Below are 15,747 nucleotides of genomic sequence, written 5' to 3' on the forward strand. Positions count from 1 at the left end.
TTTAACCAGTATTTGTTACATAGCATGATAGTAAAGAGGACAGATTTTAAGGCTGAATCTACTACTAATTGTGTAACTTTGGGTGAATACATTCCTTTTTTGAGCTTCTATCTTCACCTGAACAAGAGATCATAAAAGCTCTCTCATATGGTTTTCTTCTTTCTTTCTTTGTTTTGTTAATCCTCACCCGAGGATATTTTTCCATTGATCTTTTGGAGAGAGTAGAAGAGAGAGGGAAAGACAGAGAGAAACATCGATGTGAGAGAAACACATAGATTGGCTGCATCCTGACCAGGGCCCGGGCCCTATGCAACCTTTGGTCTGCAGGCTGGTGCTTTATCCACTGAGCAAAACCGCCTAGGGCTCTCATACGGCTTTTATCAGGAGAGAGGGAGAGAGAGTTATATGTGTAGAAAAGAAGGAAAGATTAATTCAAGGCCAAGAAGGGTTGAAAGGAAGAAAGAGTTTTGTTTTTTTAAGCTAAGTTGACTCTGAACACATTGTGGACGGATCACGAGAATTCTCATGTTTTCTGTTATTACACAGTGTTTTACAAAGTACCATATTTTAAAAAGATATTAGCTTGTAAGAACATGTAATAAATAACTTCAAAATGCAATGGGCATTTAATTTTAAAGCGTGCCTTTTACATTTATGTAAAACGTTTTTTGTACTCGTTCAATAGAAGCTGATCTGGCCACTGGGTAAAGCTAGCAATAAAACTACTGGTCCGCAATGTGTTAAAAGACAAGTAGAGATTTCACCCGGGGAGAGATCAGCTCGGGAGAGATATTGTAAGAACTGGGTATTTGTTTTCTACATAGGACACTGAATCCAACAAACATTACACTTTTTTGCTTTGCCCGGGGACCCAGAGTCACCACCATGTTTCCGGCAAGCCCGAGGCCACTTACAGTTTTTCATCTGTGAGTCACCTCATTGGACAACTGTGCCTTTTCGGAGAGCTGGGCTGCAAAGATGTACAGTGTGCATCAGTGACCAGATGGACCCTGAAACAAAGCAGTGCCCAGGACTGCTGAGTGATTTGATGTCTGGAAAACTCCATCTTTATAAGTGAACTAGAGGCCCCTGCCTTCCCCTGGCTGCCTGCCACTGCTGCTGGCTGGGGCCTCCCTCCCTCTCCCTGGCTGGCCCCGTCCCCTGGTCAAATTCCCGGATGAACTCCTGGTCAAGGGGACAATTTGCATACTACACTTTTATTATATAGGATAGACAGATGGATGGCCCATGTATGCACTGGCCTAGGATACACTGCTGCCCTAACTCGTTCACTGTTTTTGAAGGATAAATTTTAAGAGGATGTAATCATAACCCTTATACAAATATAAGTGAATACATTTCAAAGATTTTATTTAACTTATAAATGAAGGAAATGGTAAGATAGCACATATGTTTTAAAGAGAACAATGACTGCTGAAATGAATTTACAAATGGATGCACATTAGAAAAACTTGTGCACATCCGTAGGGCTATCATTAGTGGCATTCCACTGGACACAATTTGCATTTCTATGGGTAGCAATTATTTGAACTGCTATGATAGGGAGATTTCTAAAATAGCCCCCAAGACTCTTGCCTCCCCGGGTTTACATGCCCTATATAATCCCCACTCTCATGCTCTTCCTTGAGTGTGGGCAAGACCTGTGATTGGATGGTTTCTGCCTTGATTAGATTACATTGTATGGCAAAGGTGATGGGTCCTGTGATTAGGACACTTTATATGAGACTCCATCCTGGCATTCTGGAGAGAGATTCTCTCACTGGCTTTGAGGAAGTAATCTGACATGTGAGGACCTATGGCTAGGACCTGAGGACACCCTGAGGGAAGTCTGTAGGAACCGAGTAACCCCACCAGCAATCCCACAGCTGCAAGGAACTGAGCTCTGCCAGCAGTGTGAATGAACTTGGGAGAGAACCCTGAGGTCCAGATGGGAATGCAGGGTCCCTGGTCCCTGGCCAACACCGCACCTCCAACTTTGTCAGACCCTGAGCAGAGGACCCAACTCCGTTGTGCCTGGCCTGTGGCACAGAGAAACTGAGAGATAATAAATGATTTAAGCTACTAAATTTATGGTAATTTGTTCCATAGCAGTAGAAAATGAATTTCAATCTTTTTTCTACAAATTGACTTTTATCTCTGGAGAGATGCAGATGAGCCTGGTCATAGGAAAGAGAGAAAACCCAGGTGGCTGGGCTAGCAGGATAGCCACTAAATTTAGTCTTTGACAACGTTCTCTTCCTCTGCATCGAGCCAAACTGTTCCTAAACATTTTCATTTGTGATCATTTCACAGTGTGCTGCTCCTCTTTATTTTTTTGTTTGAACCTAGGTTTTGGCTCTTAGGCATACACAGGAGGAACCAAGTTAGCGTGGCTGGAAAAGAGTTTCCAGGGGGATTTACCCATTCGTGTGAAAGGAGGAAACACACTTTTCCTTTCAGATTGATTTTAGACCAGACTCTCAAGGTTCTGCAAATGTAGAACCTGAGGTTCCCTTTTATCTGATTCGACCACATTACAATGCCATGGAGGTATTCAGGGTCTCCTGCCCGGATATGCAGTGATGGAAAGAGGGTTCTCGCTAGTCAGGATTCTGGAGGAGGACGAGCGCACCCTAAGGAGCCTCTGAACGTTGAAAGGATTAGTTAGGTCAGAGAAACCCATTGTCTTACCAGGAATGCCACCTTGAATAAAATGGACTTATGGCAGAATTTTCAAAGCGAGTGGACTGTAGGTGACTCAGGTATGAGAAACAAGGATGTGGAGAAGACATTTCAACTGGTTTATGAAGATAGTGTCCTTTAAGCAAGAATAATGCGATTAAAGAGACTTAGGGGATAATAATCATGGGGGGTGGGAACAAACTATCTGATTTAGTATAAAAGTGACAGGATGAGAAGGGAGGGGGTAAGCTAGCAGAAGCCATGGGCTCCAAACAGATGGGAAAAGTCAGCCCCTGTGAGCTCTCTAAGCTTGATATTTTCCCAGCAAGCCGTCTCCATGGAAAGGCACTCTAAATTGAATAATCCAAAGGCTTTGCACTCTCTTTCAGGAAACTCGCCAAATCCACGCTGGTCCTGGTGCTGGTGTTCGGGGTGCATTACATCGTGTTCGTGTGCCTGCCCCACTCCTTCTCGGGGCTCGGGTGGGAGATCCGGATGCACTGTGAGCTCTTCCTCAACTCCTTTCAGGTAGAGTGCCTTCCAGCAATTTGGTTCTTGTATTTTGCTCCCCCACCTCCCACCCCTCACAACCTCTTTCTTGGCCCCTCGCTGGCTTTCTGGCCCGTCTCCCGAGGGCCAGGAGAGGGCGCTATTCTCTGGCACCTGTGCTTTCCCATCCTGCAGAGGCCAGGTTACCCCAGGACCACAGGAGGAACTGTTCCTCACAGGCAGGCCTGGGTGGCCAGTGTAGAAAGGGTGTGGTTGTAAACTGTGAACCTCCTACAGAATGGGGACCTCCGCATGTGTAGGGACAATGAATGAAAGCACAAGAAGGAGAAAGAGGGAAGTGGGAAAAAGGAAGACAAGAAAGAGAAAGAGGTGGCTTCCGCACATTTTATCTTTCTTGTTTGAAAATAATACCATCATCTGTCACATGGATTACTGCAGATGCCTCCTGACCCTTCTTCCTGCGAGTGCACTTGCTGCCACCGCCTGCTGCCTTCAGTCTTGTCTCCTGAGTCTGAAGAACCTTAAAAATAAATTGATCATGTCGCTTATCTGATGGGAATAACCAGAGGCTTCCTATTGCACTCAGAATAAAATCCAAATGCCATTTCCTGGTGTGCACAGCCCGACGGGCAGGGTTCCTCAAGCCCATTCCAGCCCCAGGGGTTTGTACTTGCGGTCCCCTTTGCCTGGAATGTTCTTCCCCTTACTATTCACAAGGCCTGGCTTCTCCTTGTCACTCCAAGCAGCTTCAATGTCACCTCCTCAGCGAGGAGTTCCTTGTCTGATTCATCTTCATTCTTCTCTGTCAACACCACTTATTTTGCATGCATAGCCCTTATCATCTTACATTTTTCTCCTGTGGCTATGTGTTTATATTTCACCCCTCTGTATTTCCTTCTAGAATACAAGGCCTCAGAGAACAGGGACCTTGTCTGTCTTGATTAAACTGTTTATCCTTGGCACGCCGAGCACTTCGCATTGTATAAGCTCAATGAATATTTTTGAATGAATGAAAGAAAGTTTGTCTTTTTACCATATCGTACCCTTTGTTTGCAGTTCCCAGCATTCACGGTGTATAAATATCTCTTACCAACCAGGGATATCCGGGCATCTTGAGTGGCAACATGAATGAAACTAATGTAATAGAAATCAGTTCTTTGTATATAGCTTTGCATGTTTTATTCAGTTGCTTGGTTCAGCTGACCCCAAGGAAAGATCTCAGAGAAACTGAATGTAAACATAAGGATTTGGAAGCATTAGGAGGGGATAATGTGTAGATTTTCTGAAGGAGTCACTTGACGACAGTAGTGCTGTGATCTTCACGCACGGTCAGCACCTCACGTGCCTTTTGTCCTCCAGGGTTTCTTCGTGTCGATCATCTACTGCTACTGCAATGGAGAGGTAGGTGCGAAGGGAGCCCAGTCCCCCAATGGGGCCCGAAGCACTTAGGGATCCCCAGGAGTCACAGGACAAAGTGGGCCACGGGAGGAGAGATGTTTTAATCAGAAATTATTTTGAGAAAGCAAGGATTCATTTCAGTAAACTAAGGTCAATTCAGTTATAAACCCTGATATCAAAAACCAACTCCCTGGAATGCATATTGAGACCTGGAAGGACGCTGAGCTTCACATTCCAGTTAATGCTTGAACTTATTAATCGATTTCAAGGTCTATCAGAAACTCAAATATGTATTCTTGGGACAAAATCGATTAGAACATTTTGACATTTTTTTTAAACTACCAGGTGGTGGTGGGACAGTTTCTGTTCGTCTAGGGTTGGGCTGTTCTTTTAGGGGACATCAGCTCCCCGGGTTTCCATTCCCCCTGGGAATTCCCAATAAGCTTTCCCTGGAAAGGGGCGCTAGCAGTGGCGTTGACTCTCCAACTGAAGGAACAGAAATGAGCCCCACCCTATTGAGGACACATCAGCAGGGCCTGCATTTCAGTGTGCAACCTCTTTCCTTTTCCTCCTTCAGTCCGCCTGCCTCTGCAAGGTGATGGGGTGGAGGGCACGTTTCAGGTTGAGTCCCTTTCATGCCATTCCTCAGCCACAGCTGCCACTATTTATCTCTCTTTCTCCTCCAACCCCCTCCTCTTTTTCCTCTCCCACAAGTCAGATATTTCTATTGGCTGTATTTCAGCCTCCATTAAAATACTAACCTTGGCCCTTGCCAGTGTGGCTCAGTGGATAGAGTGTTGGCCTGCAGACTGAAGGGTCCTGGGTTCGATTCCGGTCAAGGGCACATGCCCAAGTTGCAGGCTCACTCCCCAGGAGGGGATGTGCAGGAGGCAGCTGATCGATGATTCTCTCTCATCATGGATGCTTTTCTCTCTCTCCCTCTCCCTTCCTCTCTGAAATCAATAAAAATATACTAAAAAAATACTAACCTTGGACAAGTCCTTTTTCCTCTCTGTAAGCCTCAGTTTGCTCATCTCCAGGAGTTAACACCTGCCTTCAAGGTTTTTTGAAACCCAGAGGGAATATATATGCCAATCCCTGGCACACAGCGGACCCTGAATGGATGATTATTACTGTCATTGAAATCAGGGCAAACACTCGTCTCAGCAAGCTGCAGGGTCTCCCTGATGGTCTCTGATGCGCAATATGGTTCTTGTGGTTTAGGTTCAGTCTGAGGTGAAGAAGTTGTGGAGCCGGTGGAATCTCTCCATCGACTGGAAAAGGACGCCCCCATGCGGCGGCCACAGGTACGGCTCCGTACTCACCACCATGACGCCCAGCACCAGCAGCCACTCGCAGATGGCAGCCAGCACTCGCATGGTCCTCCTCTCTGGCAAAGCGACCAAGACGGCCGGCCAGCAGCCCGACAGCCACGTGACTTTACCCGGCTATGTCCGGAGTAACTCAGAGCAGGACTGCCAGCAACACTTGATCCATGAGGAGACCAAGGAAGGTAACGGGAGGCAGGGAGAGGAAACTCCAGTGGAGGTGTCTTCCAGGCCAGTGGAAGGTACCCCAGTCCCTGAAAGAATCAAAGGAGAAAGAGAGGATGTTCTCTGAATCAACATCTCTGGCTTGAAAGAGCTGGTCCATCTGGTTGCCCAAGAGCTGATGCTCCAAGAGCTTGGCCATCATCCCTCTGCTTGAGCCCCAGAGCTGAAAATTCAGGCTTAGAGTGTTACTTGACAAAAATTGCCAGGCTACATGAGTTGGCTCCTATGCATACTAAAGACACAAAAAGGAGAAGTGTCATTGATGTAGTTTATGACCTTGTTTTGACATCAGATTCTCTTGTAAATTGATGTGTGATACTTGCTCTGTGATTGTTCCTTTATCGGCTACTCTTGGGTAGAAAACGTTTTAATTGCTTGCCTATAGTTTTCTCTTACAAATACCACTCTAAGAATGATAGAGATCATTTCGTAGGTGTCATTTCCATTTAGGAAATTAACACTCTCTTTTTTCTCTTTCTCCCCTGAATGTACTTCTATCACTGCCTTCTTTTTGCCCGTGTGTTAGGAGCCATTAGGATCTGAAAATGTATGTTGAAAGATTAAATATCTAAGAACAAGTACACACTGGAATGTAAGTTAGCTGCACTTCGATAAGATTATTCCTTGATGACAGTTAAACTTTCTGGGAAGAAAGGAAATTACTTAAAAAAGAATATTGCACATATTCCTCCTTTTGAATGCCCCCCTCTGTGACCAGCCACTTCTCAGGTCTTTACTCCTTTGTAAACCTTGACCTGCCCCAAGGCTTTCTGTCGGTGAGCTTGTGTCTGAAAACTGCTTTTGTTTGTAATCATTTCTGTTGATCGCGAATCACACTGTTCCTATGCTTTTTTCCTCTTTGTTCTATTACTATATTCCAAATGGCATGTGGGATAAATTAAAAGTTTGTTGTAAAAATACATGTTGGGTCACTTTCTAAAGTTTTCTCTCAGCGTCTCAGTTTGTTTGGGGAACCAAGCAAATGCCCCTTCTCTGCCTCTATGGACACCGGCATGTGGCTCCAGGACTTGTCTGAACTTGACATTTCAGTATGTTGCATTAGCAAAACATTTACTGAGTGCATGTCAGGTACCCGGCGTCCTGCTGGGTGTTTACAAGCATTAACTTATTTAACCCTCACGACAAACTTAGGGAGTAAGTCTTATCACTGTTACCCTTTTTCACACATGGTACTGTGACTCACAGAGGCAGTGTAGGTTGCCCAAAGTCACACAGCTAGTCATTGACAGCATGGTTTTAGAACACTGACTTCAAGTCCTTTGTTCTTAACCACTGCTATACTGTCACCAATATAATGTCACCCATTAACCACTCAAGAAATTGGAATGAATTCTGTGTAGAGAGTGCTTCAGAAGCTCTTCATGTAAATGTTTTAGTCTGTGACCCTCATGAGGTTTTCTCTGTTGTGAGGGAGACAGACACATGTGGGAAATGAAAATTTCACAGAGCAATGCATTTCCGGGTGAAATGACACAGGTCCAGCTGATCTGTCTCACTTTGCTGACTGATTCAACCAGCATGCGAATGGTGTCATGATGAGTAAGGCACTCATCTGCACACCTTCTTGACAAACATTGCACTCTCCGTGCTCTTACTTTCCTTCTTCCTCCGTGCCAGTGTCGGCCTTCCCTACCCTTCCTGTTTATGAAGGTGCCATTGTGCATATTTAATTAATTCTCTTTACTTCTGTATTGTCACACCTCCACGTTGCTTCCCTGTTAGGAGAGAGCCATCCTGGTCTGAGCCAGAGAGTAAGTGCAGCTCCATTTCTAATTTTGTGCAAGGCTTTGTAAAATAAGTTAACCTCCCTTATAGTTCAAGTTCTTTAAAGTGAAATTATATCTGTCTGCCTTAGAGAGATGATCTGATGATAAGAGAAATCACATACTGAAAGGACTTTGTAACATAAAAATTATTGCACACAAATATTTGGTTTGGATTGTTGTTTACAGTATTGTTTTCAGTTAAATTCCTTTTGCCCCATTATATTATAAAAGGCCTCATTGGTAATTGCAATATAAAAATTGTTGGAATATGTAATAATTGTTAGAATAAATATATGCATATTTGATAATATGGGAAATATGAAGGGTTTTTACTTTTTTCTTTAATAATTTTACTGATTTTTTAAAGAGAGAGAGAATCATTGATATGAGAGTAGAACACTGATTTGCTACCTCCTGCACGCCCTCTACATACCCCACACTGGGAATCGAGCCCACAACCTGGGCATGTGCCCTGACCGAGAATCAAACCGGCAATCTTTCGGTGTTATGGAATGATGCCCAACCAACTGAGCTACACTGGCCAGGGCAAAGGGTTTTTACTTTCTAAGCCAACACCAGATTCTAAGACTAGACCACTACTTGTCTACATTAACAAGTACAAATAAAACCCTCAGAGCTACCAAGATTTTCCTTAAAGTTTAGTCATTCATTAATTCAACAAACATTTACTTCGAGCCTACTATGTGACAGACATTATGCTATGTGCTGGGGCCACAACAAAAAATAAGACATAATCTGTCCCCTCGAGAAACAAAGATCCCCTCAGTTGCTAGGACTCTTGATCTCATCGTGTATACACATTTTTTTCCTTCTAGGCTTTGATAATGTTTGCATCCAATTAGACAGTTTAGGATAATAAGTTACACTAGTCTATTGATTTGTCAAATAAAATATCAGGCAGTTATCAAGGATTGGCTGATCTAGATCTGAAGGTGCAAACTATTGGCTGATAAGCTAAGTTTGGTCCTTTACTGTGTTTCATTGGTCTGTCATTGGGTTGCAGTATATTATTGAGTTGCCAACATGGAAAATTTAAACGATTCCACATAGAAATCTTATTTTCTTAATTATGGAAATATCAGAGGACCTTATGTGACAACAATCAGTGGTAGCTGGTGAAGTGTCTGGTGTCTGGTGGCTGGCCTCTTCAGATGGGACCGACGGGCTCTAGTATGCTCAGCGCCTTCCTGGCCACGTCCAATTATTTCTGTTACCTTTCTGGCTCCATCCCCTGATCTAGACAATGTGCTTACATAGAACTTGAACAAATTTTTCTAAAATATTCTTGGGGGGGTGTGATATCCCATATAATTTTTCCTAATAAGTTAAGCAACCAAGTATTTTTATATGTAGTGGAATTTAACTTAAGTTTGATATACTAACAAATACGCTGTGTAGATGAGCCTATTCAGAGAAAAATTCATTCCACAAAGTCTGTGCTTTCAGATCCCACCCACACTATTCAAAGCTTCACTTTCTAAGTCGTCACTCTGAGGTGACGACTTAGAATACAGCAGATATTTTTTTCCCTTTGGAAATACAGCAACTTTCAGATGCAAAAGGATGAAATGGATGGTATGCTAGGTTCCAGGGGTGTGTGAAGACAGCCTGATATGGCTTGTTGACATGGATATTCCATTTTGATACCCTATTTTTCCTGGAACCAAAAGAAAGCCTGACATCAGTGATAATAAATTTTCACCACCTAGTGTAAATAGGTCCCATAGCTCTTACTGTCATAGCATTGTTTCTTTCTGCTCTTGTTCAATAACATGGAACACCTTTGCTTTGCAGGTTCTAAAGTTGTCAAAAAACCCTCCAAACACTTCCTCTATTTTTGAATCGTTGGAAGAAAACGAATAAGGTATGTATGAGTTGCAGTGTATTATTTCCACCCAGAGGTTAATATTATATGAGTCAGAGGTGATCTCCCTTAGAGATTATGATAGGAAGAATAATGCACCCATCTTCACTCCCCCAGAACCTGTGACTATATTAGGTAATTTGCAAAGAGGAGAGTTTAATTGGAATTAAGGATTACTAATCAGGCAGATTATTCTGGGTTATCAGGGTGGGCCCAATATAGTAGTAACAAAAGTCCTGAGAAGGAGAAGAGGGAGGCAGAAGAGGAATTCAGAATGATGTTATAAGTGCTGCCACTGTTGCTGGCTTTGAAGGTAGAGGAAAGGGCCATAAGCCAAGGAATGTAGGCAGGCTCCAGAATCTAGGAAAAGACAAGGAAATGAATTCTCTCCTAGAGCCCTGAGAAAGGAATACAGCCCTATGGAGTGAGACCCGTGTTGGACTTCTAACACACAGAAATGTATAATAATACATTAGTGTTTTTTTAAGCCACTGAGTTTGTGATAATTTGTTACGAAACCTATCAGATTTATATTGATTGCCTATATGGAAAGAATTGTAATGGTTGATTAGTTAGTCTATGTAATTGTTTTTGTCTGATTGCTGCATAGAGATAAATTCTTGTGCCAGTGTTTATGGTATTTTTTATATGCTGCATTTACAGGAAGGAGTGTTCTCTAGCTTGCCATCTTCTTACCTAATAATAGACAAACATGTAAATTGACCATCCCTCTGATACGCTCACCAGCCAGTCAGGAGAGAATGCAAATTAACCCAACAAAGATGGCGGTTAATTTGCATACATAGGTGCCCAGTGGCCTGGGTCCCGGGAACATCATCGGCACCCAGGTCACTCCGAGGTAGGCCCTGTGTGGGCCCTGAGCAGCGTAGGAAGGGCCTGAGCCAGGGGGCTCCTGGGCAGGGGCGGAGCCGGCCATCGAAGCTGTGAGGGGCCCCTGCCCAAGCCTAAAGCCTCCGCCAGAGGCATTAGGCCTGGGTGAGGGGGTGGAGCGGGTGATGGGAGGAGTCTGGGGGTCCCCTGCCCAGGCCTGACGCCTCAGTCAGAGGCGTCAGGCCTGGATGAGGGGCTGATCCAGTGATGGGAGGGTGATGGATGTTGACGTCTCTGGCCGAGGGGTCAGGCCTGGGTGAGGGGCCTATGCGGTGATCGGAGGGTGATGGGGGTAGACACCTCTGGCCAAGGCATCAGGCCTGCACAGAGATTGGAGGGTGATGGAGATTGACGCCTCTGGCCGAGGCGTCAGGCCTGGACAGAGGGTGGAGCCGGCGATTGGAGGGAGATGGGAGTCCCCTGCCCAGGCCTGATGCCTTGGCCAGAGGTGTCAGGCCTGGGCGAGGGGCCGATCCGGTGATGGGAGGGTGATGGGGTTCGAAGCCTCTGGCCAAGGCGTCAGGCCTGGGCGGGTCTGAGCTGGGGATCGGTGTGAACTACCAAGGAAACACCTTTTCTGACCACTCATTGGCTAAGCTCCCTGTATGCCACTGGTAATATTCTTAGTAACTTGGGTAAAAAGAATCCAAAAAGGTGATCTAGGGTTTTTCACCACACTCCTGGTGAAAAAAATGAAGGTCCGCTGCTGGAGGGCTAAGAAATGTCATATTCTGCCCTAGCTGGTTTGGCTCAGTGGATAATGCCTCAGCCTGCTGACCGCAGGGTCTGGGTTCAATTCTGACCAAGGGCATGTACCTAGGTTGCAGGCTCCTCCCTGGCCGGGGCCCAGGTCAGGGCTCATGCAGGAGGCAACCAATCAAAGTGTTCCTCTCACTTTGATGTTTCTCTCTGTCTTTCCCTTTCTCTTCTACATTCTCTAAAAGTCAATGGAAACATATCCTCAGGTGAGGATAAAAAAAATAATAAAGAAATGTCATATCCTATGAAAGACACATCTTGAAAATTCTTAAAGAAAGTTGTCATTTTTTTCATGGTGAAGGGACTGGAGTCCGTGTTGATGAAAACACCTTGGTGGCTGTGGTGACTGGCATTGGCTGCAGCAGCAGAGTGATGGGGCTGGTGCCTTCCCCTGATCAGCCCAGTCACCTCCCACAAAGGGAGGCCAGATTGCGGCTTAGGCCCGCTCCCCAAGGGGAGCAGGGAGTGGGCCTAAGCCATCACTAGGACATCCCCTGAGGGCTCCCAGTATGTGAGAGGGGAAAAGGCTGGGCTGAGGCCCCCCCCCCCCCCCCCCCCGCAGTGCATGAATTTCATGCACCAGGCCCCTAGTTGAACTATAATTTATACTCTTACCAGAAGTTGTTTCCTTTTAGAAATGCTAATATTTATGTGGTGGAGTTAATTCAAAATATGTGAAGGGCATTCTCGTGTTTTCTAAAGTGTTATTAGATATCTTGTTTTATGAGTTGGATTTCAATCTTTTTCTCTCATTAAGTCTGCTCTGCCTATGTCCTCCACTCTCAGACCCTCTCCCTAAGATACACAGGTGATCAATTGCTCAGGAAAGCTTGTACCTGCTCATTCTGGGACATTCTAGGCCAGTGGTTCTCAACCTTCCTAATGCTGCGGCCCTTTAATACAATTCTTCATGTTGTGGTGACCCCCAACCATACAGTTATTTTCGTTGCTACTTTACAACTGTAATTTTGCTACTGTAAACAATATGTAATTATATATGTATTTTCCGATGGTCTTAGGTGATCCCTGTGAAAGGATTGTTCGGCCCCCAAAGGGGTCGTGACCCAAAGGTTGAGAACCGCTGTTCTAGGCTGAAAAGGTGGCCTCCTTGTGGGTTGTTTAGGAATAACATAGGTAATTAACTAATGTACACTCACTTTGTTTTAGGAATTGAGCTCAGTATTTTTAGTATAATCTTTATAACACACTATGAAAAAGTAAAAAGGGCCATAATTCGGGGCCTTGGAGTCAAATTGAATGGGGTTCAAATCCTGGCTTAGCCACTTTGATCTGGGACAAATCATCTAGTTTCTGATTACCTAAGTCAATGAGAAAAAAAGAAAGAATTAGTTTCCACAATTTTTTTAATCCTCACCCAAGGATATGTTTTTATTGATTTTGAGAGAGAGAGAAAGAGAGAAAGAGAAACATCAATTTGACTGACAAACATGGATCGGTTGCCTCCCATACACACCCCAACAAAGGATCAACTATTTCGATAGTAGAATTAGCAATAATTATGGGAATGTAAAAAATAATAATGTGATTATAATTTTGGGTTAAAGCATTTTTGATCTCTCAGGATTTCATGACTGTCACAATAAAAAATAACTTTTGAATCTAAATTCTTCTTTTAATTCTACCACAAATGTCTAATTAGAGATATAAAGATCTAAATCCTGTTTGTAAGCTGCCTCTCATGGAAAATTTGCCCACATATTGCTGCAAAAATGACTTCGAACAACTTTATATTTAGATTACTTATCTCTATGGCATTTGGAGATAGCTTTTTATGTAGGTTTCCACTTATCCACTATTACAAAAACCACCCAGAGCAATGGAAGTATCTATAAATGGTACAGAACCAGGCAAAATGGTAAACATTCTTATCTGTCCTGTCTCTTAATTTAGTGTTGTTAGTGTTTAAATTCAGCTCCTACTTAGAACCCTAATCTCTTTCAAAACCACATTTCATTTGGGGAGCTTATGTGGCAAATTTGCTTAATGATTTAAATGGCTAAATAGGAAAACAAATTTAGTACATGAAGCTGTGAGTTTGTGTAATATTTAAAAATTTTTTATTTTTAAATTAAATTTATTGGGGTGACATTGATTATTAAGATTATATAAGATTGCATGTTATTTAATAAGATTATATTTGACTTTGGGTGGTGGGCATGGAATGCATTATACAGAGCATGTGTTATAGAAATGTACAATTGAAATCTATATAATTTTTTTGTTTATTTGCATCTATTTAAAAATTTATTGGCTGATACAGTTAATACGATCATATAGGTTTCAAGTGTACATTTCTGTGATACATAATCATATATTGGATTATATGCCCGCCACCCAAAGTCAAATAATCTTTGGTCACCATATATTTGGTCCCCTTTACCCTTTGCTAGCCTCCACCCCCTTCCCTCTGGTAACCAACACACTGTTGTCTGTGGCTATGAGTTTCAATTTTATATCCTATATATGAGAGAAATCATATGGTTCTTAGCTTTTTGTGACTGACTTACTTTCCTTAGCATAATATTCTCGAGGCCCATCCTTATTATCTTAAATGGAAGTATTTCTTTTTATTTATTTATTATTATTACTTTTTAAACTTTATTGTTGAGATTATTACAGATGTCCCTTTTTCCCCCCATTGCCCTCCCCCACCCAGATCCCGCCCCACCCCCTCCCTTCACCACTCTATTGTCTGTGTCCATAGGTAATGCATATATACATGTAAGATCTTTGTTTAATCTCTTCCCACCCCCCACTCCTGTTTCCTCTTAGAATCGTCACTTTGTCCCATTTCCATGCTTCTGATTCTATTTTATTCACCAGTTTATTCTGCTCATTAGATTTCTTATTCGTTTATTTTGATTTTTAGATTCAATTGTTGATAGGTATGTATTTGTTGCCATTTTGTTGTTCATATTTTTTATCTTTTTCTTCTTCTTCTTAAAGAATACCCTTCAACATTTCACATAATACTGGTTTAGTGGTGATGAACTCCTTCAGCTTTTTTGTTGTTGTCTGTGAAGCTCTTTATCTGACCTTCAGTTCTAAATCATAGCTTTGTTGGGTAGAGTAATCTTTGTTGTAGGTCCTTGCTATTCATCACTTTAAATATTTCTTGCCACTCCTTTCTAGCCTGCAAAGTTTCTGTTGAGAAATCAGCTGACAGTCATATGGGCATTCCCTTGTAAGTAACTAACTGCTTTTCTCTTGCTGCTTTTAAAGATTCTCTCTTTGGCTTTAGCCCTTGGCATTTTACTTATGATGTGTCTTTGTATGGTCCTCTTTGGGTTCCTTTTGTTTGGGGTTCTCTGTGCTTCCTGGACTTATAAGTCAATTTCTTTTACCAGGTAGGAGAAGTTTTCTGTCATTATTTCTTCAAATAGGTTTTCAATATCTTGCTCTCTCTCTTCTTCTGGTATCCCCATAATGCTTGAAATTGTCCCAGAAGCTCCTTGCACTATCTTCATATTTGTGGGTTCTTTTTTCTTTTTGCTGTTCTGGTTGGGTGTTTTTTGCTTTCTCATATTTCAAATCATTGATTTGATTCTCAGAATCCTTTATTGTTGACTCCTGTCAGTCAGTGTATGCTTAATTTTTTACTAATCCTTTTCCATTTTTTTTTTTTTTTGCATTTTCACTAAGGTCATTAAAAGTCTCACTAAGTCCCTTGGAGGTTTCTAGAATATTCTTGAATAACCTCATAATTGTGGTTTTGAAGTCTATATCCAGTAGTTTGCTTTCTTCCATTTCTTTCATTTGTGACATGTTTCTTTGTCTCAGCATTTTGGCTACTTCCCAGTGTTTGTTTCTATGTATTGGGTAGAGCTGCCATGTCTCTTTGAGTTGGTAGAGTGGCCTTGTGTAGTGTGTATCCTTTAGGGCCCTGTGGCTCAGCCTCTCCAGTCACCTGAGCTGGGCATTCTAGGTGCACCTCTTTGTGGGCTGTGAGTACAGTCTTGTTGTAATTGAGACTTGATTGCTGTTGGTGGCACTGGGAGGAATTGACCTGCAAGCCAATTGGCTGTGAGGACCAATTGTGACTACAGTGGGAGAGCTGCTGTGCAGGAAACACCCCTATGGAGCAGGACTTGCTTCAGTGGGGTTTGGTGCTCACTGAGTCTGCCCCTTGAGTATGTCACTTATGGATTTGTAGAGTTTTAATCTGATATGGTCTGACACTGACCACTGGGTACACTGGCTCGTGGGTCTCCAGGGAAGTGCAAAGTCAGCCACTGCCTGGGGCCACCCAGCAGGAACTACA

General features: G+C 43.1%; 1 protein-coding gene across 1 annotated transcript in view; it reads left to right on the forward strand.

Moving 5' to 3' along the window:
* Window positions 1–7,079, forward strand: part of PTH2R (parathyroid hormone 2 receptor) — a 56,580-nt gene extending 49,501 nt beyond the window's left edge. Inside the window, exons 11-13 of the mRNA XM_081095136.1 lie at window positions 3,072–3,210; window positions 4,552–4,593; window positions 5,815–7,079. Coding sequence (XP_080951262.1) covers window positions 3,072–3,210; window positions 4,552–4,593; window positions 5,815–6,210 — 577 coding nt within the window. The 3' untranslated portion in view covers window positions 6,211–7,079. The remainder of the gene's footprint in view (window positions 1–3,071; window positions 3,211–4,551; window positions 4,594–5,814) is intronic.
* Window positions 7,080–15,747: the final 8,668 nt, after the last annotated feature.

Source organism: Myotis nattereri (assembly GCF_964212035.1).
Source record: "Myotis nattereri genome assembly, chromosome: 7".
Lineage (NCBI taxonomy): Eukaryota > Metazoa > Chordata > Mammalia > Chiroptera > Vespertilionidae > Myotis > Myotis nattereri.